The sequence below is a fragment of the Vanellus vanellus genome (genome assembly GCF_965231255.1).
Source record: "Vanellus vanellus genome assembly, chromosome: 5".
NCBI classification, from domain to species: domain Eukaryota; kingdom Metazoa; phylum Chordata; class Aves; order Charadriiformes; family Charadriidae; genus Vanellus; species Vanellus vanellus.
In genome coordinates this window covers 65313495-65338394 of record NC_138910.1, presented here as the reverse complement: position 1 = coordinate 65338394, position 24900 = coordinate 65313495, and the positions used below count along the sequence as shown (strand labels likewise).

Below are 24900 nucleotides of genomic sequence, written 5' to 3'. Positions count from 1 at the left end.
AACGAGATAAGACGCACGCGCTTGGGACTCTAAGTACTCCAATGGGAAGCAGCAAACTATCCCAGGTTGCGTAACACGATAAGATGTGCTTGGGACTCTACATACTCGGATGGGGGAGGCGAACTATCCTGGGTTACCATAACAAGGACTGCTCACGCCCTACAGGCGGTCATATAAAAAGACTGATAAGCAATTGCTTTTCTAACCAAGAGCCTCTCAGACAGGGACTAGTAATGGGGATGATTAGGAGTTTGATATTTTTGCTGTCTTTTCAGCTCCTGCATGTGGCAAAAGGTTCTATGGTAAGGCTAAATCAGAATGGCTATGAGGATTTGGTTGTTGCAATTAGTCCCCAAGTGCCAGAAGATGCCAACATCATCCTGAACACGATGGTAAGAACACTTGCATTTACATGCACTGTTTCTCAGCAGTTGCTACTTGACTTTTCTGCTCGGAAAGTAGCATGAATCAGGTTCAGCTCTGTTCTATCTGCAGAGCAGGCAAGGGGTGGCATGGGGACAGCTGAAGTGGCAAGCCCCATTACTGCACAGCTTCTCAGGGGTTAGCACTCACTATCACTCTTGGTCCTTGCAAACTGAATCTCTTCAAGAAATCTCCTTTAGCTGACTTTTATGTACATGTAACATGGATATTTGATTCCAGAGTCTCTGTCACAGCTTGTTTCTTAGTTTATGAAATGCCTATGGGACAGATTTCCATCCTTCCTGTTTGTATTTTTTCCACTAAACACTTAGTGGAGAGAAAAACAAACAAAGGGAATGCTTTTTCTGATGCCTCTACTCCAAGAAAGGTGGTAAAAGAGCAAGAGGAAAGGAAAGTAACGGCAGCATATAGTAGCCATAATACAAATAAGAAATGTGAAACAGTGAATTTGACAGAAAAATTATGCCATTAGTTGGATAAAAGAAAAGCAGGTGCAATCTTGAATCTTGCCCACACTTGCTGTCAGGCCAGTATTAATTTGAGGGTAAAATCCTTGTATTTAGTAGTTTTCAACTCATATGAAGGCTAGAGTGCGAATTTTATCACAATCTCTGATTCAGAGCAGGATTATAGAACTGGTGAGAGATTCCAAGAATTACAGCTTAGTCTTTGGCTTCTTAGTGTATTCTTTTCTTAGCAAAGATTGTAATACTTTCTTAGTTTAGTGTTATGTGCTTAGTTTTACTTTGTTGTAATGCTGTTTCTTGATATGGCTAAATTATTCATTGCACATACAATCAAATTCCTAAAATTAATATTGACATTAATTTCTTTCATTCCCTAGAACATGATTAAAAGTGCTTCTAATTACCTGTTTGAAATGACAAAACATCGATTTTTCTTCAAGTCTGTAAAAATCATAATTCCTAAAACGTGGAAGAAAAACACCAACTATTCAAGATTAAAAACAGAATCATATAATAAGGTATGATTTAGAGAACTCTTTATGATTAGAACAACAAGGAAAAGTTAGACTGCCTGATATGGCTACATTACGTATCACAGCAGAAGCTAGGACTAATCCTGGAAGTTCTTTCTCAAAAATGTTGAGAGTATTTGTAGGATAAAGAAATTGCAGGACTGAATTTATTCAACAAGAATCACCTAACGCTTCTCTATACCCATCTTATATATAACTTTGGTCTTACTTTTTCAGGCAGATGTCATCATAGCAGACCATTATATGAAACAGGTGGATGATCCTTATACCTTACAGTATGGAGCATGTAAGGAAAAAGGACAATACATCCATTTCACACCTAACTTCCTGTTAAATGACCATTTAGCTGAAGTTTATGGAGAAAGAGGTAATATAACTATTCAATTTAATTGCCTGATTTATTGTTCATATGAATGTGAATTAATGAAGTGATTAATGAATTTGGGTACTTATATTTGCTTGCCAAAATGAAAAAAACTTTGAGAGACATATTTTTCAGAAGTACTAAATACCTGTGAAATATCTGAAGTTAAATGTTCAAACACTGGATCCAGAAGTTGTTCATCCCTTTGAAAATCTTTAGCAGTAGCCTTCCTTGTATGACCACTTACCAAATAAACTATCCAGTGTTTGTGTATCTGATTTTGTATGACACTGTGTCAAAAATATAAGGTTTGTTGCTCTGGGGGACAGAAAACTCACAAAACCTAAATTTCCTGAGGAAATTTTTACCGACTTGGAAGAAAGCCTCTACAACAGTTTCTGCATTTCTGAGAGTGAAATAGGAATAAAAATTCTAGTCTTGGTTGCTAAATTGATGCCTTCCTAGTTTTACCTAAAAAAAAAAAAATTATTATCCCAATTGCTTAAAAAATTCACAATCTTCTTGTATTACCTCAGATAAGAATTATTTCAAATTGTTAAAATATCTAAGTAAAACACTGACTGGATTTTAAAGAGTTGTTTTTAGAATGTGCATGCGCTACTCTTTTTCAACAGGTCGAGTTTTTGTCCGCGAATGGACTCGCTTGCGGTGGGGGGTGTTCGATGAACATAATAGCGACGTGCCTTTTTATGTGTCTAGAAATTCCAAAAAAGGAAGTGTTAAAGCAACAAGGTATTATTTTTTTCATATTTCTGCTTTTACATTACACAGATTTAAACATTTCAATAACATTTTCAATATTCTCATCTGTGCTGAGTTTGTACTTTGTAGAGTGTCCACGACCTGTTCATATGATTGAAAGATGCTTACTCAGCAACATCTATTGCCTGCTCTGCTGCCAAGAAAGTAACAGCTGCCTTCAGTGCTGTTTTGTAAGAGGTTCAGGAGATCAGGCTGGGTAATCTTTTGCTCTGTGTGCAACTGCAGACTTCAGCTACCATTTGTTTCATATTTATTTAACATAATTTTATTGAAGTGTAGTTATCAACAACACTGAAATTGCCTACTGAAACCATTATGATTTTAAACAGCTTCTACAAGAGGGACAATAACTGAATGGATGTAGAGAATTAGTTCAGGCTTGCCTTTTTTCCTAGCTCTGGCATACCGATACAGTCCTTTTTATTGCAACTACTAGCAGGATGTCTTTCCTGCATATCCTATAATTATCACAAGGAAGATCACAAAAGACCACAAGTGTTTTATGGTTTTAACTATTTCTAGATGAGTTTGAGGACCCTGCGAGGCACAGAGAGAGCCTACCTATGTACTTGTTCAGTGTCTAGTACGGCCGAAATGCAAATGAATAACCAGTTATAGACTATATATGGGTTCCTAACCAGCCCTACCTACCTTCTCTTCCCATAGCTGTCCAGCTGGTGTGACTGGTACACCTGTTTCCACAGACTGCAACGGAGACAAGTGTGAGTCAAGAAGCTGTAGATGCGATGGTCAGCTATATGAAAAAGGATGTGCATTTATTCCAGATATACAACAAAATATCTCATGTTCTGTTATGTGTTTTCAGTGCATAGCTTCCGTAAGTATTACTATAGATTTCTGGACTGAGGGTTTAGTAACATTTGGGGTCTAAGTCAAGTTATTTCTTCTGGGGAGAATCAGTTCTATTAAAATCTGTTCAAAAGGGAATACAAAGGAGCTACTGGAAATGATTTGACAGCTGTTTCTCGTCAATAAGGGTGAGATGTGCTGCAGTCTCAGCATCCTTCTTGCTCCATGTTTGGAAAATCAGTTCAACAGGCATAAAAATGAAGCATTCTTGCCAAATGCCTTGTCTATAAGATAACTGTATTTTTTGATCACCCCTTATGTAAACTGGCACCTGAACTGTGTTACCTGGTTAGCTCTATTACACGCCGTTACAGAGAAATCTGGTCTGTCTGTCTGTCCTTAACACAGAAGCAGCATCCCACTTCCCTTGAAAGCAGCCAGGACAACCAGGCAGGCCTCCTCATGCCAGCTCCGTACTGTTCCACTGTCTGGGAGAGGGTGCTGGGACGGGGGTTAGCAGGATGGACAGTCTCCTTGCAGGCTAAATCTCTGTGGTACAAGATCACAATTCCTCCAGCTGTTGACTTTATTTCTTTGGGCAAGCTCTTTCCAAGAACTTTATGGGTGTACTGGGCCTGGCTAGGATACAGTTAATTTTCTTCATAACAGATCATATGGTGCCGTGTTTCAGATTTTTGACCAGAACAGTACTAATAATACACTAATGTTCTAGCTTTAGCTAAACAGCATCCAGGCCGCCTCTGTTTCTCACCCTGCCCCACCTCGTGAATAGACTGGGGGGTACGCAGGAGGCAGGAAGGGGACACAACCAGGCAGATGACCCAAAGTAACCTAAGAGATATTCCAGACCATATAAAGTCATGCTCAGCATTAAAAGGAAAGAGAGGGGGTTTTAGGAGGGTGAGTCATCTTATACTCAGAGAACTGGCTGGGTATCAGTCTACGCACAGGAGGTGCCTTTGCATCACTCGTTTTGTTTCTTCTCTGTTCTTTCACTTATCCTTCAATTATTAAACAGTATTTTTTGCTTTGCTTTGTTTTATCGTGACTCTAAAGGTTTTTTTCTTCTATTCCTCCTTTCCTCTTCCCCCATCCTACTGGGGAGGGGGAGGAAGCGTGGTGCTTATCTGCCCACTGGAGTTAACCCATAACAATGGTCATGTCCTTCCCTCAGCAGTATACCGTGGACATCCCTAGACATGTAAAGGATTATTTCCTGCTTCTCTCAAAGTCTTGACTTTGTATCTTTTGCATGTTTCCTTATTCCACTCAGGAAAACCTATAGGAACCATCAGCTTAACCCAAGAAGTTGGTTAAATATGCAGGCTGGTAACTTGTGCTGACCTCCATGCTCTTCAGCTACAGTATCTATGTTAGTAGGCTTAACATTTAGTAGGACCTCCATGGATCAGTCACTTCAAGGATCTCAGTACTCACACACTGAAAGCTTTGTTTCTGCATGTCACAACATGCTTGTGCTTATGTAAAATCTGAGATAAGATTTTTGGGAGCACTTTCTTTGCTTGCCTTTTCTAAGATCCTGGTTGGCCAGGCACCATGGCATAGAGGACATTCGCTGGAGAACACCTCTATTTGTCCTGTCCCCCACCATAAACTTCGTATTTTCTGAGATATTTTCTTATGCTCATGCTGTTGGCTTCAGAATTACTGTCAGCTTCAATCTGACTTTTTAGGTTGTTGAATTTTGTGATAAAAACACTCACAATATTGAGGCTCCAAATATGCAGAATAAGATATGCAACCACAAAAGCATGTGGGAAGTAATTATGGAATCTGATGACTTTCGCAACTCAGCTGTTTTAAATGTTCCTGAACCCTCCTCTGAGACTACCTTCACACTACTGCAGACCCAAGACAGAGCAGTTGCTTTCGTACTGGATGTTTCTGGGAGCATGTCAGTGGTAAGAATGCATATTTTATAAGCAATTTTTAGCAAAAATTGTAAGAAACAGAGAAAGTTACAAAAGAAAAATAACCAGTCAATTCTGTAATTAACTTGATTATTTTAATAATTTTATTTATAAATTATTTTAATAATTTTACTGCTCTTAATCTCCTTGGTGATTTTATTTAGGAATTCCTACAAGATATCACTTAAAAATACTGAGAGTTGTGGGACAGACTTGGTCTTTTTTTTTTTCTTGTAAAATCTCAATTTTATGTACTTTCTTTTGTTCCAGACCTAGAATGACAATGCCAGTGTATTTCTTCCAAGGAGAAAATGTATCATAGATGGAGTTTTACATAGTGTTTTTTGTATTTTTGTTATGAATGATACTAAAATTTAAAGTAAAGATGTAGGTCACAATATCTCAATAAATTGTTCTTTCCTCATTACAATATTGCTCTTTGGAATCAAGAATGTGAGCTGGCGTAATGTTACATCATTTTAACAAGGCTGAGGTTATTTTTCTTTTTTTTTTCCCTAAAACTTTGCATCGGTTTATTCTTTCACAATTTCTTGTAGTACAACATAGTAAGCCCTTTTATTGATGCAACATCTAGTACACATCCCTGAATATGTGCTTATTTGCATAAATATCCAAATAGTTTTATAAAGCTGTAAGCAATGTGATCATCCGTAGAAAGATGACAAAATTATCTGGGCAGGTAAGGCAGCTGTCTCATGATTTACTAATAGACTTCAAACCTCTATGCATACTCTAAGAGTTTTAAAAATCAACCAGTGTATTTTTTTCATGACATACTGCATTTTCTTATCCGTAACTTACCTCTTCCCCAGTTCACAGTAGTGAGCCAATACAGTATTGAAAATATTGCAAGTTCAGTGTTTCATTTCTCACAGGAATTCAAGCCTAAAAATAAGACTATTCATCTAAAGAAGGTAATTTAAAAAAGCTCAAACATGTTGAGAAATACTCTTAAATATTTGACAGTCATACCTTAAACCAAAATATACATGAAGAAGCATAAAGCAGGATATGCTCCAATTCTTTAGTTATGGTATACCTGTAATAATTGTGGGGTTCTCCCATGGTGCTCCATCAACAGATCTATTTCCAGACATGCTGTTCTAGTCCAGAGCTGTTCTTGAGACTGATCTTCAGCAAAGACCTGCAATTCTAATAAATTATGTTATTTTTATAATACAGATGTCTACCAATCGTAGTACACTTTATTAAATCAGTTAGTAAATAATAATGGCATGCTAAAAACCCAAATGAATATAATTATGAAATAAATACTGCAAGAATAGCTAGCGCCAGAGACAAACGTTTTCAAATATAATATTTTTTTTCAGTAATCCCTTTGAATAATTGCATTTAAAATAGCCCTACTTTTACTTTATATTTTCAAGATACTTATTCTCCAGACTAACCTACTCCTCGGGCATCTTAGGTGTTGTCTAAGATGCCCGAGGACTAAGATGAAAATCTGCAAGTGACAAAAATCTCAATTAGGAATGAAGTCATAACATCAGAAGACAGCCTTTGCCTGGTGACATCTTTCCTGGGAGCTGCAGTTTGCTGCACTTTCACAATACCAGAATATGGTTACATATCCTCTCTTTGAGAATTGGGTATATATATGTGTTATCTTATGGCAGATAGTTTTTAATTTTGAATTAAAACCTGATCAACATAAAAAATCCTATATTTTGTTCATAGTCATAGCTTTTCAGAAGAGATTGCATTCTAAGGATGTTGTTTTTCTTCGCATACAGCGTGGCCGCATCAAACATCTCTATAGCGCTGTAGAGGTATTTCTGCTCCATATTATTGAAATCGGTTCCTGGGTTGGAATTGTCACATTTGACTCTGAAGCATCTGAAAAAGCTCCTTTGCAACAAATAACCAATGATGCAGCACGCCAAAAACTTATTCAATATTTGCCTACACGTGCTAGTGGAACAACCAATATCTGTGCAGGCATAAATAAAGGACTTAAGGTAAAGTACAATTTGGAAATATCTCCCGGAATGTATGGAAAATGAGGAAGAAGTGAGAAACATACTTGATAGCCCACTGAACATGGATTTCCTGTGCAGTGGCAGAGTTAAGAAAGATAACCTGATTCTTGAATCTACCAAGAGAAAATTTGGTATAGAAACTATTTAGCATTACCATTATATGGCATTAGAAAGAGTATTACCAGAAAACAGGCTAGATGTGATGTCCACGCTTCAAGAAGGATATTGAAAAATAAGATCAAATTCCAAAATGAACTACAAGAATGATCTAAATTTTGGAAAATCAAATTTCTAGGTGGAAACCTGTAAAGCTTATTCCATTTAGCTGTTTAAGAGAAAGTCAAGAGGTTACTTTAATACACTAATTACTTCTAATGGAAAGAAACATGCAATACTGTAGCCCAAATTCTCACATGACTGGATAAACTCAGAGCCTGATTGCATTTCTGGGTGTATATACAGAGAAAAGGCTGGAGACCAACACACCAATGAACATCATATTCTATTCCTGCAAACTCTAAATTTTTTTCTAGCAAAATGTGGACTGAGAAACACCAGAGATCTGACTCATGAATCACAGTGAACATATGGAATAAATAAGTGTTAAAATGGGAAGCTCTACAATGGCACTATTGTTAATTCCTATGGTTCACTAGTCATGAATCAAGCCCTTAAAACTGTTAAACCCCATATAAATCATGAGATTGGGAAACAGTGATGGGTAGATATTATTATTTATTTGTCTGTTTTCTTTCCTTGGACTGGCAGTATTAAGTCCCAGAAGATATCACCAAATTCAGCAAAACTGAAAATCAGGAGCAACGTGTAGGAAAAGGGAAGAAAGAGAAAGAGAGAAATTGTATGGAAAAAGTTGAGACTGCTGAGGAAGCTGAGTCCAGGGCAGAGAGGAGGCTCAGGACAGGGGAACGTCAGGAGGAAGCCTGGCAACCAGACAGGGAGGGAACAGGCAGGACAGAGGCCTTCCCCCCGTGGGTGCTCCCTGCCTCTTTCTGCCCCACCTTCAGTTACCTCAGAGTCCACCCTTAGATAGAGGTCTGTACTTTTCTACTTCTGAAATTTTGAGTGGAGAATAAAGAGTAGTTCCAGACAACGCACATGTTTTTAATATGATGCTCTGAAACATCCAGTCCCTGAACCAGCAAAGCATATACAGGCAGAATGCTTCTGACATCTTCAGTTTGGGGCAGGTTCCTTCCTTAGGAAAATATGCATTAAATTTTCATTATTTATAATTGAACACTTACTAAATCTAAGCAACTAGATGTTGCAATATCAGTTGCAATAATTTATATTGTATTAGTTTTAGTGTTAAATAAAAATTCAAACACTTATTAAAGAATAAATTTGTCTTATATTTGAAGTTAACAGTTTTAAATGCATACATTGACTGTGATCTACGATAAACTAGTATTTAAAAATTATTCTGCTGCTTATTTAATTAATTCTTTTCCTGGTGCAGTTAATTGAAGATAAAATGGCTACTACGTATGGTTCAGAAATTGTGTTATTGACAGATGGAGAGGACTCGTGCATAGGAGCTTGCTTGCAGTTGGTGAAAGAAAGTGGAGCAAAAATTCACACCATTGCGCTGGGGCCATGGGCAGCCAAAGAATTAGAAGAGTTTTCAAAACTAACAGGTAAGAACTCTAAACATACTCTTTTGCTGGCATGCATATTCAAGTATGAAAATGTAAAAGCATGGCAATTCATTGGTCTGGAAAAAAGAAATTTAGGAAATTTAAAACAAATTTAATTTTAAAGAAATCTGGTTTTCATGACAGGCTGTTTTAATACAAACAAGCAGAACTCTTTAGATCCATAGATTTGCTTTAAAAGCTGTCTCAATTTAAAAAATGCAATAGCACGACAATACCCTATTACTAGGATTTAATTATGATATTGTTATATAACATGAAAAAAATGTCTGGAATTTTATTTCTGGCATTAATGACTATAACTTTCTATATGCTTTAACTTATAAGCATTTTGTATTACATAAAGAATAGTACTTTTCAACTGTTGTGGCTGAAGTGCACTGGCTAGGAAATTGTAAACACAGTGACCCCCCTTGTCATTAGAGAGCATAGCTGTCAGCTGAGCTGGAGCTACATAATTACTTTGAAACCAACCATTTAAAACTATCCATAGGGGTGTTGCTTCATGCTACAGCACCTGCAAATGCCATGGAAGAATGAAAACTCCTTGCGTAGATCTAGAAAGCAAGCTGACTCAAACAAATATGGTGAATAAATATCCTTATTTGAGAGGTGCATTTTCAGACCGCAGTCCACTTGTTTTAGCAATTTAAATAACTTGGAATGCCCTTATGCAGTCTTCAGCATCATTAGATCAACACGAGTATGAGAGAGTCCAGAGTGGAATTCTGTTCTGGCCTGTGTTTTAAGACAGGCTTTGTTTAAGCTCCTCTTGCAGAGTATTTATTAAGAATGATTTGTGAGCCAGCAAGAACCCAGGTGGTCCTTCAGCATGTAGTCTTCAACCAGCTGGCCTTCCTGCTTAGAAACAAAAATAGGTCTCTGAGCTAACACCTCCTCCAGCTCATATGATGCCATGTGTTCTCGCAGGAGGCAGAGCCATACACCTGATGTGACCTGCGCACCTTATGTCAGCCTGTGCGTGAGGGAGGAGAGAGAGAGGCGTTGGGTGGTGGGGAGGAGGTGCGGGCAGCTTCTGCACACCCCGAGTAGGTTCCCCAGGGCTCAGCGCTGCACAGCGGTCTCTCCCCTACTCTGGGATTCCAGTGGCCTGTGATTTAGGAGCACAGTGATGGTTCACTTTGTGTCTGGCATGTATGATCCTAGTTTGAGAGAGAATTGCAACAAATGCATGAAGTGCATATACTTCAGTAGAGCGGTATGAAGCCATATTCGCAATGTTCCTTCAGTAGAGCAGTACAGAGCCATCTTTATGAACAGATCTGCGCTGAGTATGAGAATCTCCAATGGACTAGAGCTGCTTGAACTCAGTATACATGAAAAGAGAACTAAACGTTACATTTGGAAATAAAGATGATTAGGATTTTAAGGGTCAAAAACCATGGAATGCCGCTGCCTCTTTTCTACAGAGGCATTTTCAGAGCAGAATTCCACTAAAGGGATAATATGCGACCCAAATGTACCAGGAAAAGTCTAAAAATGCTGATTTTTTTGCAAACTATGCCATAATAAATTGATCACATAATCCAGAATTTACTATGACACGTGCATTAACACATTAATAAAAAGACACGTTTCTTTTTTGATTTTGTAACAAATTGGCTGCCTCATTTGAAGATTTAGTACCAGAAGTCACATAAAATTTAGCAACTTTAGGGTAAAAAACAGTATTTCTAATTCTTTTGCTCTTGTCTTTCAGGAGGTTTAAAGCTTTATGCTGTAGATGGAGCCACCCCCTGTAAATTAGTCAGGACATTCTGTACAATTATATCAGAAAGCGGAGATATTTCTGAACAAGCTATTCAGGTCTGAATTTCAACACCTCTTTTTCCTCCTATACTTTTACTTGATCAGTAATTGAATTAATCTAGACATTAATGATCATAATTGTCAATGGCTTGATTTGGAAATAGGAGCAAGTACATTTTTTAGTGATCTACATTTCACTGCAATTAAATAAATGTATAATTTACATAATTTATATAATTCTTGATTTCACAAAATCAAGAAAATTATTTCTCATAATTGTCAAAGTCCAAGAGACTTTGAGAGAAAAGCAGAAATGCCCTAGGATGTTTAGTTCACTCTTATATGAACAATTATCTTTTAGAGCATTTTAACAGTCTAACTTAAGTAACAAATATACAATTAAAAACACAGCTTCTCTCTTAAGCCATATGTATAGTTTTAATGTATGAGCTTTTATACTTTTTATCTAGGCCAATTGTTAATTAGAATTTAGCAACTCATTCCTCACTTTGTTAATTAATATTTTAACACAGATCCAGTCCTATGTTGTATCCAAGATATACCACTTGCAAAGATAGCTAGATTATAAACAGCAATGTAAATTTGAAAAGCAGATCTGGGATTTTTTGAGCTGTTATGTTGCCTTTAATTGACTCTTCTGTACCCCCTTTAAAGAAAAAAATTAAGTTTATGACAGACTATTTTCTAATTGCAAAATTTATTGTTCATAAAATCGGAGTGAGGAAATTACACAAAATTATTTTAATTTTAATAAAGGAAATATTGTTCACATCTCTCTCCTATATATTCTCCTCTGTTCTGTTGTTATTTCTGCTTTCTCATTACTCATAAGCCTTACAGTCATATGTGGAGACATTTTCTTTCTCTCTCTTCCAGGATTTTAAGAGACAAACTGCAGTGGAAATAATGCTTACTGGCACAATGCTTAAGAAAGGCAGATAAATAGTTTAGATAGAGAAATGAAGGACTTACCCATACTGTAACTTATTCTGTTTACCATAATTTTACACTTAAAAGCAATGTTACTATGCAAGCAGCCATTTCATAAAGTGAATCTGGGATTTTATTAATTTTCTTCATTCTATAGTCTTGCCAAATGGCTCTTAATTTTCCTGTAGGTAGAGACAGCAAAACTAGAAAGCCTGCTATCTTCTCTCTATAATTCCGAGTCCTAAATAAGTAAGTGGAGACTTTTTTCATGCTAGTTTCCAAAAGGCATAAATGCTTTTCAATTTTGTCCTCCAAGACTAATCCGTTTTAAGTCAGCAATGAATGGATACAATATTGTGCACTGGATGAGAAATCACTCTGAAAATATGTTAAATACTTCTTTACTAAATAGCAATAAGACAAATTTTATTTCTATAAGAACAGCTTGAAAGCAAAGAGCTCACTGTTCAGTTTTCTGGATGGATGAATGCTACTGTGCCTGTTGACAAAACTGTGGGAAAGGACACTTTCTTCAGTATTGCATGGAATATATCTCAGCCATTTTTTTTCCTGAGGGACCCCAAAGGAAAAGAATATGGAAGCCTAGACTTTACAATCGATGTTGCAACCCAAAACACAGCTAAACTCAGTATAAGTGGCACTGCAGAGGTAAAGACTGAACAATTTTTTTTTTATTTTCTGAATTAACGTTTCCTATAGACTAGCATACAGCTGTTCTTTAATTAATTTTTTATTATGTAAGGGAAACAATGGCCCTGGTAGAACATGAAGCTTTTTCACTAGTTTTTTATATTTTTGTATTTTATTTGCAGGTGGGTGATTGGCAGTTTTGTATTAAAAATATTCATACAGGAACTCAAGATATATCAGTAACAGCTACCTCTCGACCAGCGTCTTCTTCTGTTCCTCCTGTGAGCATTGCAGCTCACGTGAACAGGGCAAATAGAGCATTTAATCCAGTTGTTGTTTATGCAGAGGTTAGCCAAGGGTTTTTGCCTGTTCTTGGTGCAACTGTGGTAGCCACCATAGAGAAGGACGGTGCTGCAGCAGTAACCCTTGAACTTTTTGATAATGGAGCAGGTAAGGTTCCATATACATAGTAAAAACCTCTACATTGATGCATTTTGTAATTGAAGTCTACATGCTCCTGTCAGATTTATCATTAAGGACTGAGTCATGGCTATGCCCTAAATGAAGAAAAAAAATAATAAGGGAGACAGAGAATCCTCCTGCTTTAGGACAGAAGTAAGCTACAAAGCTTTTTCTTGGTGAGGAAAACAAAGACATGGGCCTTTACCTGAAAAATTGTTCCTCTTTCTTTCCTGTGCTGTTATTGAGGGTGAAAGCAGAAGAACTGTGCGTGGTAAAGGGTACATTGCTCATACCTACTTTGTGAAAGTGCACTTCATGCAATCATCTGCCCTCAAGAGGCACCATAAAAAGAAAACAAGCTGGTTTGTTAGTCCATGTCATATTCTATGAAGCTGGACTACAGTCTTAACATTAGCTCACCAGATGTTAGCTTTATGTCTTTTGTATGTTAAATAAGTGCATTATTCTTTTCAAGAATACTCTTTCTTGGAGCAATAGCAAGACATTCATGGCATTCAGCATCCCTCGATCTCTTTTCATCTCTCCTCTTTTCTCTCACTGCTGTTGCAGACCTGTAGCTTTATCAGTTCAGTAGTAGCCAGCAGTGCCTCCTCATTCTGTCCTTGCTTTCACATTGCTGTACTGAAAAATATAAGTTTTCAATGTGTTATCCTGTGTTTCATAAACATCTTCTATTTTCTGAGCCCATGAGGTTATTTTTATATTGCTGCTAGGCTTTAAAATAGTTAGCTTGGATGTCACCAGCACATCATCTACTGCAGCCAGTCAGGTACAACTGTGTGGCGATTGAAAGACACAGACTCCGATATGCAGGATCGAAATTGAAATCAGCTTTATTAAGCAAGCATGCTCTTTATATACTTTTCTATCAAGGCCAGTAATTTTCTACTTTACTTGTTCACACCATCGCATACTCTAAAAGATCACGTTCCCACTGAAAATGGAATCTCTCTTCCCTGTGAGCAGTACCTCCTTATCTAGGGAGTTGCTTCACACAGTGCTGCAGCTGCTTATTCCTCCCTATTAGTTCTACCACACTTAACCCTTTTTTTGCCTCAGTCCCCACACAACTGCACAAGTTCACTTAAAGAGAAGGAATCCTGTCTTGATGAATTCCTGGCCAAAGGTTAAATTATGACATTTTTCTAATTTAAAGGTGCTTCATGTAGTAGATGACAAATAAGTATTAACTTGGTGGTTCCATGTAGTTACAGGAGATTCACCTATTTAAAAGTGTTAATGCAAAATGATTCTTTTTAACAAAATACATATGAAATGCAGGTTGTCATAGTGGGACCACCCCTATTTTTAAAGATGTCCACATTACAAAAACACTGTCAGGTTTTCTGCATAGTAATGTTCAGATTTTGTGTTTATGTATGAACAGCAAAAATAACCTTGTTTACCAGCAGGTATCTTGTTTGAAATATTAATTCTCAATAATTCTTTATCAAGGTGCAGACACGCTAAAGAATGATGGAGTTTACTCAAGATACTTTACTTCTTTACAAGGCACTGGAAGATACAGTGTAAAAGTGAATGCCCAGGGGAGAAATACAACCACCAGACTTGGTCTCAGGCAAAACCGAGCCTTCTATATACCAGGCTACAGAGAAAATGGTAAAGCGTGTTTATGAATCAGACAATTCTTTGCATGGTTTCATGCAAGGGGCTGTAAAGGTTTAGCAAATGGGGTCATTTAGAGTCACAAAACTTGCATTTGGTGTTAAATCCCATCTACCATTTTCACTACAAAAAAGCCCAGACAAAACACACCAGCTGCAACTATTGTTTCTTATGTATAAGAACAGCGTAAAGTGTTGTCTTTAATCTAAAAATTATTTTCTCTTACAGCCATGAGAAGGATAAACATTGCTCAGAATCTGTAATTCAGGACCTCACAACAGAAATTTCAAATCTATAATTCTTCTTGAGACTTTAAAACAGGGATTTGGTGTAAATGAATTCAACATGCAATATTAGTATACGAACTAATGCTGCTAGAAAACTTACCTTTTGAGATTTCTTGATTTTTTAGTAGTTTCATCTTAATGCTGAAAAAAATATTACTTGTTGCAATTTAATATTCTCACACTTATACATTGTGAAATTTAGAAAAATTAGCATAAAAATTGTCTAAAAAGCTCTCAAAGTATAGTCTGTATAACTGAAAGTCTCTTAAGGCCTGCGGTGTGGGTGAAGAGATCGACAGAACTACCTTATTTCAGCCATGGCTCACCAATATCTGCAACCTGCTTTACTGGTTGCATCATTTCCAACTTTTACGCATTTCAGACTTTGTCTGCTTTTTGGGTTTCCTAAATCTTATGCTGAGAATCTTGAGATCGCCTTATTTTCTGTCTTTACTTCAATAACTTTCCACTAAATTTGAATAAGCTAAAGAAAACTTACAGGATGAGAAGAGATAATAACAGATAGTAAAATAAAATGAAATTCAGAGTTCTCTCATGATGAAAGTTGAAAAATGTTTTAAACAGGTAAAATTTATATGAATGCACCGAGACTTAAATTTACAGGTAAAGAAATGGAAGTCAAGCTGGGAAGTTTCAGCAGAATTTCAACAAGTTCCCTTGTAGTGAACAAAGGAGATTATGCTCCTGTTTATCCACCCTGTAAAGTTACAGACCTTCATGCTTTTATAGAAAACAAAACAATAGTCTTGTCTTGGACAGCTCCAGGAGGTGACTTGGACAATGGAAAAGGTGAGTCAGACACTACATTTTTTGTGAGATTAGGTTAATATTTTTATCTGAAAGGACATACCTTGAGGACCACCTCTCAGGGTGGTCATTTTCCTACTTGAAAATGTAACCAAACAGAAAGTTACCCTGTTGCATGATACCTATTCTAGATCTCCTTAATTCTTCATGTTAAAAAAACCAACCAAACAAACAAACAAAAACAGGTGAACCAAGGAATATTATAAACAAATCAAATAACTAAAATTACAACACAACCACCAGAGACTTTAGCAAGTCTTAGTCCGTGTCTGTGCAAAATTTTTAAAAAAAATAATCATCAGCCAACATGGACAGTACAAAGCTTTAATCTATTTACAAGGATGTAAATGGACTACAGAGATTCAGTAATCTTTTATCCAAAATACTCATTTTCAGGTTGCTGTACAGGAAAAATGAAACCTAATTCCAGATGAAATGTACAAGCACTTCCTTGCATAAGCCAGAATTGTATGTTAAAATATACAATCTACAGTTATGCAGATTACATTAAAAAACTTATATTTATCTAAATTTTTTAATAACCAGACACACAAGGAAAAAAGCCTCAAATATAAAAAAAAATCTCGACTTCTTTTATTGCTATTTAGCAACTATGTGTCTAAAAACTTTTATAAAGTGGTCAGCTACTGCATTATAGTTTAAGATAGCAGGTCCTGCACTGGTTCAGAGCTGGGCATATCATACACATTTCTCCACTATCTGAAGAGGAAAAGATATGCATAAGAGGAATAGAGGGGGAAGAGGGGAAAGTCTTGAAAAGCTACAGACTTGAAATAGAAACAGCAGAACCCGCCCCAAATTAATCAAACACATTTATAGCAATGTACCTACCAGTTCTTTGATTACAAATGGGAGAATAATTTTGCGTCTTTCACAGTTTTTGCTATCGAAACCTCATGCTGAGAGAAAGAATACAGCCCTGCTATCTACACATATATTTTAATTGCCATTTCACCTTATGTTTGTATTTGGACAGCACAGATATCTCATTCAGCTACATTTTGCACAGGTCTGCACAAAGCTGAGTGTTGGTGAAACAATATTTTTAAAGCTGGTGAAAAGAAGGAATTCCCAGACTAAGCAACAATAGACCTTTGACACTGTAAAGTAAGGTTTCAGAGCAAATTTGCCAACCTTCCATGCTGAGCAACACAGTCAGTCGTAAAACAAGAATCATTTGCATGTTTTTTTACAAAATGGCTCTAGAAGTCCTATGCTGTCACCAAAAGCAGGGATATTAAAACATATATTAATTTGTTCCTAACATGCATTCTTTTTTTCCCTAGCCGATCACTACATAATAAAAAGCAGTACGAATCTCCTGGACCTAAGAGATCACTTTGATTGTGCTACTTCTGTGAATTCCTCTAATCTCACACCTAAGGAGGCTGGTAGAGAAGAATCATTTAAAATTAATCCAGAAAATTTTGATATTGAAAATGACACCATAATCTACTTTGCTATATGTGCTGTTGATGATACCAACTTGATTTCAGAGGTGTCTAATATAGCACAAGCCACATGGTTCATTCCTCCAAAACCATCTGTGCCTTTAGATTATGACGACAACAATGATAGTGTTAACAGTACCGTAATAGTGGCAATAGTAGCTATGTGTGTAGTAGCAGTTGTCTGTACTATTGTAACTTCAGCTCTGTGTGTTTTACAAAAACAGAAGGGAAGACTGGCCATTGAAACAATGCAAATGCATGTGTAAAATAAAATAAAATAAAATTGAAGGAATTTACTCTAATTTTTGCTACACAAGTTTCAATTTGTACATTCAAAAAATAAGTGCACTGATTTTAAACAGATGTATTTGTCTTTTTTGAGAGGCTTATAGATGTAGATTCTCAGAATTGGGTCTTATAGTCAAGTACATGTACACCAATTAAATGTTAAACATGAAAGCACATAGTCAGAAATACAGTAATGTATAATACGTGTACCGATATTTGTATCTATGATAAAAATATTTAACTCCTCTGTTATGTGCAAGATATTTTCAATGTAGTGTGTTTTTTTCTTAAATAAAGAAGGCAAAGGAATATGATACTTTCCTTATTTTTATTCTCCAAATAACAATCAAGTATGGCAAAGTAGGAAAGAAAAATCTTTAAGTAGTGCAATGATTTCCTATGTATCTTTCACATGTTTTCAGTTAGGCTTTGTGAGCCAAGAACAAAAATATGTACCTCCAGGCTGGTTATTTAAAAAAAAAAAAAATTAAAATATGTACCTCCAGGCTGATTATTTTTCAAAAAAATATTTAAGTATGTATGTCTACACGTGTGTAGAAGAGTTGAGTATATACTTTCAGAACAAGAGTTGCAGAGGATATGCAAATGAGCACATGGAAAATGTTCCTAGGTGGACACTAAACAAAGCTATAAATTTGCAGCTTGGACAAACCTTTATATAATAAGAGGTAATTTAAAAGCTGCTAATGGAGAAGGAGTGTGAGGGATACAGAGAGAAGGGTGATCTGTATGATTCTTAGATTGCTGACTAGCAAATTAACAACTGGCTCAAACAAGAATGTTTCAGAATTCTTACGTGGCCATGTACTTTTTACCTCTGCCTTCCAAAATCTGTGGAAAATGTACAGTAACAATGAAAAAATGTTAAATTCAACAGTCAAATTATCATTCACAGTCTAGCATTACCTAGTAAACACATCATGTCTAGCAAGCATGAGTCCTTTAATTAACAAGCTTGACCCTATTATAACAATTTCTGAGTTAGGTCTCTTCTCCTTGAAGAAGAGAATGCTCAGCGGGGACTTCATCGCAGTATTCCAATACTTAAAGGGCAGCTACAAAGAGGACAGAGGCTCTCTCTTCACAAGAAGACAAGGGGCAATGGGTGCAACTTGCACTATGTGAGGTTTCATCTTGATACAAGAAAGAAATTTTTTACACAATCAGTCACTGGAACAACCTCCCCAGGGACATGGTAGAGTCCCCATCACTGGAGGTTTTCAAGATGGAACTGGACAGGGTGCTAGGTAATCTCATCTAGGCTCCTTTTTCCATGAAATGTTGGACCAGATGATCTTGTGGTGTCCCTTCCAGCCTAGGCTGTTTTATGATTCTATGGTTTTCCTGCAAACACCAACAAAACTATGCAAACGGTGAACAATCATCTGAAGTTTTCTTCTCTGTCTTTATATCTGCAACATCAAATTTTGCCCTTTGTTCTACCTTACCTTTTACATGCCAACAGCACCAACTTTTTAATATTTTAATGGAATTTCTCTACCTTTCCTATATTTATACTTCCAACAAGTTTTGCTTTTTCTTTATCTAGGTTTCCTACTTTATGTAGATTTCTGTACTTTTGCATAATGCCATCTCTTAATGAACTTTACTATTGGATGTGTTTTCAGATCTAAAAGTCCATTTCCCCAAGCAATAATAGATGTCATAATTTCAGTCCATATCAAGGCCAGAATAGCTGTCACGTTTTAGAGAGAGACTCCTTTGGAGAAGAGAGTCAGAAATCAAAGAATTATTTGCTGATATCAGTTCCCTCTAATAGTTTTTAGGTCACTGAATGTCCAGTTATGCAGAATTATTTCCTGTGGTTGCTTCTGAAGTGTCTTCTTACTCCCTAAAGTATTTCTACTGCATACAAATTGTTTGGTAGGAATTACATCATACAATCAGAATAAATGGGTTACAGCACTGTTCCTGAAACTATTTCCTAGAGTTACATAAAAATATGACAGACCTTACATAGCCAATCTGCATGATCCAAGGTAACTCGTCCTTTACTCTGAAGACACCCAATCCTACCGGCCTAGAGAGTGGCTCTGGAGTAGTGTATTGTGTGGCGACACTGACATCTAGTGGGCTCCAACAACAATTTCAGTTTTCCCAAATGTTCCAAATATCGATTTAGACCAAAGCATGTCTCTCTGGGATACGCTGACGTTAGTGTAAATGCATATTTAAAAGTACAATCGAATATGCATAGTCGAATATTGAATTTAGTACTTAGTGCTGGCTCTTACTATAGGAGCATGAAGATTTATCTGAATTAGGAGCTTCAGTTTACTGAGCTCTGCCTATAGTAAAAGCTCTGAAAAACTCAGTTCAAGTAATGCAGGATTCACCACTCCTCCAAACATCTCTGCAAAAGACAGGCAAAATTTGCTCTTTCATGCTTCCTGACAAGCAAGTGCAAAATGACAGGATAAGACTGTTGGACTGATTTCAATGATTATGTTTACACTAACAGCATGTATGTTCAAAAGCTATGTGGGCTGGTGTCCCAGGCGCTGACACAACTGCTGTGTGCCAGTTCAGATGAGCTAGAAAAGATGCAATAGTTAGTCAAAACCATATAAACTTTGTTCCTCAATATGGTCTTCCTATGTGCTTAAAAGAATTTCAGCTTCCAGCTTCCTACACAGACCTCACAGTGTTCCACGGAGAAGATAAGTTTAATTATTCCTTTGCCACATATGGAGAAACTGTAGTACCATGTGATAAAGTGACTTTCTCACAGTCATCAGCAGGGAAGTGGTAGAGCTGCAATTAAACCTTCAGTCATTAAACTATCATTGCACAGTAAAAGGAAGAAACCCCCAAATTTAAATTTTTATTTCCATAGGGGCCAGTTATGGCCTATAGAATTTTCCATGCAATCTTCCTCCAAGGATAAGATAGACAGCTTCTTCTAAGATAGACAGCTGGGGTGTGGGAACAAATTATTATCCTGCCTGGGTATCAAACTAACCCACTATGGCTCCAGGAAGTACGATACTGAAAGGACAAAGATCACAAAAATAACACATGATTTACCTAGTCCAGTTCCCTGAGGTTTCAGGACTTCTGCCTACTGAGTGTTTTGCCAATTGCTGCTTGCAGTCCTAGTACAATTCCAGTTTAAGCATTTAGAATGGGAAGTACAGCAACAGCTGCTGTAAGGATCAGTGGAAGAGTGCACTAATGTGAAAAGGAGCATTAATTCTCACTCGGATAGCTGAAGTTTCTGAGCGGAAGTGTGCTGTTGAGAACAGCTGCTTTCTGGTACTGTCAAATCCAGTCCCCAGATTTTTCATGAAAGCCTGATTGTACACAGGCCAGACAGCTGGCACTACTGATTTTATAATCTTTGCCTGGTTATTATCAAGCTAAGCTCACAGTTGTTAATGTTGGCACAGAAGCTATAGACTCACACACAAACAAATGTCCTTACCTATTTTAGTAAAACAAGCTTTGATTATTAGAGGTAAAATTTAATAATGTTTATTTAAAATGAAACGTTCTACTCCTTTTATTTTTATGTGTTTTCACTGCATTAATAAATGTTAAATCAAATTTACCTTTAGATTTTCATGCAAATATATTTTGACAAACTGGTTCCAGGATTGCTGCTATTCTTCAAAGTATTAGGTGGACTTCTGCAGAGTTGTGACTGGTAATACATTGCCAGAACTCTTCGTTTCCTGCTGTTTAACTGCATTAAAAGATAACACAAATACATAAATATTCATAAAATGTGTTTTATGCAAATATATACTGTGGTTACATAATCATGAGTGGGAAGGGGAATGGTGGATATACACACAGTGACACAAGATGTGACCCAAATAACTCAATGTATTATAGAACTAAATATGTATGAATTCCAACATGGGCACTACATTACCAGGATTACACATGCTGCCAAAATGTGTTCCTTTATTTATTTTACCATGTTTTCACAGTGATATAAACTGATTTATGGAGGCATTTTTGGGTTGTCTTTGTTAAATCTTTGATTCCAAAGCCTTTGGTTTAAACACTACCTTCCCATAAAGTCAGAAAGCAGTACTGGGAGTCAGCTTAGAAGCAATGAAGTTATAAACTATTATTCTTTATATTAAAATATTTTATTTTCTTAATTATACAATAAATCTTTATATTAATAGAATTTTGGTTGGTTGGTTGGTTGGTTGGTTGGTTGGTTGGTTTGGGTTTTTTTGGTGTCAGTCTTTAAGGATATGGTCCAAGAGTTGTTAGCATCAAGGAAAGAATACTGGAAGTGCTCTCAATGTATACACTAGATATTGGTAAGTGGTAGTCAAAGGATTGCTTTAGAAATCAAATATTTTAGGATAATCATACATTCCTTAAAATTAAAGCACACCTTAACGGCAAGGTCAACAAACAAAATAAAAATTGACAATACTGACCAAGCTATTCTGAACCATACTAAACTGTGCTAAACCTACAATTTCTATGCTCAAGATTCCATACGCTTTCAATACTTTTGATTTTCATCAAGCTTTTCATGTCTAATGACAAGAAATAAAATCTTAAGATTAATTTCTTCACAGATAAGCCTGATAGAAGGAAAGTTAATATAGAGTTAGTAACAGCAATCGTGCTGCAGCATCTAGTTATTGAACCTACAGATCTCAGTCTTCTTTCCCTATTTTACAGTGTATTCAAATGTAATACTTTGCTGCAAAACTTTACAGCTACTTGATCAAGATTCAGATAGACAAGTGTAATGATTGAGAGAGATATAAAGGGCTAGAACTACAGCAGTTCTAACTATTGGTCTTATTTGTCTTCCACTTCAGGAAATCTTAATCAGAAATCCTCAAAGCCCTCACTCAAATTGTTGCCAAGTGACAGTATTGATGTTCTCTATATAAATTCTACTTCTGATCATAGGCAGGGATGTTCCAGGGTCTGTTTATATCCAACAGTACAATGCTGTAAAAGGTTATTTCTTGGTTTTGGACATGTTATAAGCAAGGCTGAAGATCAGGCACTAGGCAAAGTACAGGGTTCACCATACCTGCTGGTGCATTGGTTGCTCACCTCCTCCTTAATTGTCCGAGATGAGAGGACATGGCATGCCTCAATTTCTTTCTCAGCCTGAGACAATTCTGTAGTTTCTTTTGTGGCTTATACTTCAGTACTTTTACAAGTGACCAACCCTGTTGTCTACCCTACACTTCTGAAGGAAGATACTGTTCCTCCAGTGTAAATGGCAGAAGTAAACGTGCTGACTCCTCAGCTGCTTGCAGCTGATTTTATCAGAATGAGCTAGGGTATCTCTGCACAGCATACATTCTTTGAATATAGCTTCAGAGCTCCCTCAGTCAGTATCTAGCTTATAACTAAGCCTGCACTCTAGGTATGGCTCTCCTTACCTGAGCCAGATGTATTAGTTTATCCTGAACCCAAATCCCTGACAATGTTTTTTGACTCTGAATAGCAGCTATAGAGAGGGACCACATTTCCCACAAGAACCAGGTATTGAAGCTTCCAATAAAGACAGGGCAGACAGCCTGCATGTGGTAATCTCTTAAAATGACAACAGGAATCTCCAAGATTCACCTGTCAACACCTGAATGCTGTTCCTTCTAGGATGCCAAAAAAATTTCCAGAGTTTGTCCTGAACCCTACGTTACAGGCCTACAGGGTGTGGAGAAATAGAATTTCAAGAAAGGGAATAACTCAGTAGTGTTTTAAGAGCAGTAGAATACTGTGGAACTCAGGAAGCACAGAATTCCATGTTGTGATAGAATAACTGATTTTATTTTTACATTGTAGGATAAAACAGGGAAAAAAATATCCAAACTAGATTTTTATATGAAATATACAAAGATCCGCTAGAACACATCTTCCTCTTAGAAGAAGTAGTAACCATTAGTCCGAAGAGTTATTGTCTCCCTCTCACTCACATTCTGGCTGCCTAAACATTCATGAAAAGAGGAAGGATGTTAAAAGTGAGAACTGAAAAAACACATCCAATGCCCAACATATGCCAAACAGCCCATCTACTAAAGGTGGAAGTGACATCTACTTAAGGAATTTTCCTAAGAAGTGGTACTGTTAAGGGCTCCTTAGGAAAAGAGCAATTAAAAGCAAGTATTCCAAATCCTACAAGAACACTGTAACCCATGGGGCCTTAAAGGATGGGAATCTTCTTCCTCTTCCATCCAGTTTATCTCAGAAAGGACAGGTATCTAACCATTTTCTGAAGGAATAAGTGGAATGTGGAGGCTGTCAATCAATACACCACAAAAAGCAACACTTTCCTGTCTGGCAGGTGAAGCTCCCCTGTCATGGGCAGCAACAGGGTCCAAGCTTCAGGGAAGAACTAGCAGTATTTTGTTTTGGGAAGAGCTAGACTGTGTTGGTTGCTGTCAATTCTAGCCTGGACACACCACTCTCCCAAGGGATTATTGGGGTACATCTCACCTGAGGTTGTGCTTCTGCCTCAAGATCAGGCACTGCTGCTCTCTGTCTTTTTGTGGAACTCCATCAACAGGAACTGCTGATGCTTTGCACCAGTGAAAGCTATGAAATGAAATAATTGCATCTGTGTGTGATCTTTGATGTTGCTGTCATTTCACATATCATGCACTGATATCACAAGAAATCATAATCAGCCCTTATATGACCATGTAGCATTGAGCATTACAAGAGACCCATTGGACCTTTATATGCTAGTAAAACTCATTTTAAGAAACGGAAGCAAACTTGCCATATAGTTCTTATACACAAACACTTACACCCGTGAGTGAGACAATAAAAGCTGAGAAAGGTAAAACATATCCAAGCAAAGCAAACACATACACACAATAGCTTTCAGGCCCTCTCCTTATCAGCATTAAAGGCACAATGGGAACTTTGCACTGCCTGGGTTTTATTTTGGTTTTAATTCCTGGAATCTGACTGGCATGTAAGCAAGTTTGTGTTGATTGTTACAGTTATTTCCTTTCTCTGGAATTCACTTCTTGTCATAATGCCCTAGGATTTCCTCTAACTTTATCAAATTTAGCCAAACATTACTTTCTATTTGGATTATGAGGTAAATTACTTAACTGAATGACCAGGATCATTTTCAAGCTGGGAATACTAATTTGTTGCCAATGATGCCACATTGTAAATGTTTTCTAATTGCTGGCCCATGTCAAAGGTCCTTTCTTCTGAAGTGTTTGAAAATCATGATGAGAGACATTAAAATAATGGAAATTATTAAAACTAGAGACTATTGTCTTCTTCTAATTTGCTTGATTGCTAGCATTAAGTTATGCGACTATACTCAAGGTATTTTCAAACACTCCCTTTGTGATGCTTTGTTGCTATTTTATAGTTGTGCCTCAGTACGCTTTTATCTAAACAAGCTCTTTTAATAAACACCCTTTTTCTGAACGACTTCTTAAAGATCCTTTTCCACCTTACACTTTCACGGTCTGTCCGAAGACTATTTTCCATTAA

At 36.8% G+C, this 24900-nt stretch overlaps 1 protein-coding gene across 1 annotated transcript; it reads left to right on the top strand.

Annotated features, from left to right (window-relative positions):
* Positions 1-233: 233 nt before the first annotated feature.
* On the top strand, positions 234-17703 carry LOC309672866 (calcium-activated chloride channel regulator 1-like; the record flags this gene model as incomplete). Its single annotated transcript, XM_082484480.1, has 14 exons — positions 234-392; positions 1289-1429; positions 1661-1811; positions 2444-2561; positions 3258-3429; positions 5117-5344; positions 7129-7353; positions 8855-9032; positions 10771-10877; positions 12216-12440; positions 12605-12872; positions 14361-14525; positions 15404-15628; positions 16954-17703. The coding sequence occupies 14 exons, from the start codon at positions 234-236 to the stop codon at positions 17382-17384; spliced, it is 2793 nt and encodes a 930-aa protein (XP_082340606.1). The 3' UTR covers positions 17385-17703.
* Between the last annotated feature and the right edge of the window lie 7197 nt (positions 17704-24900).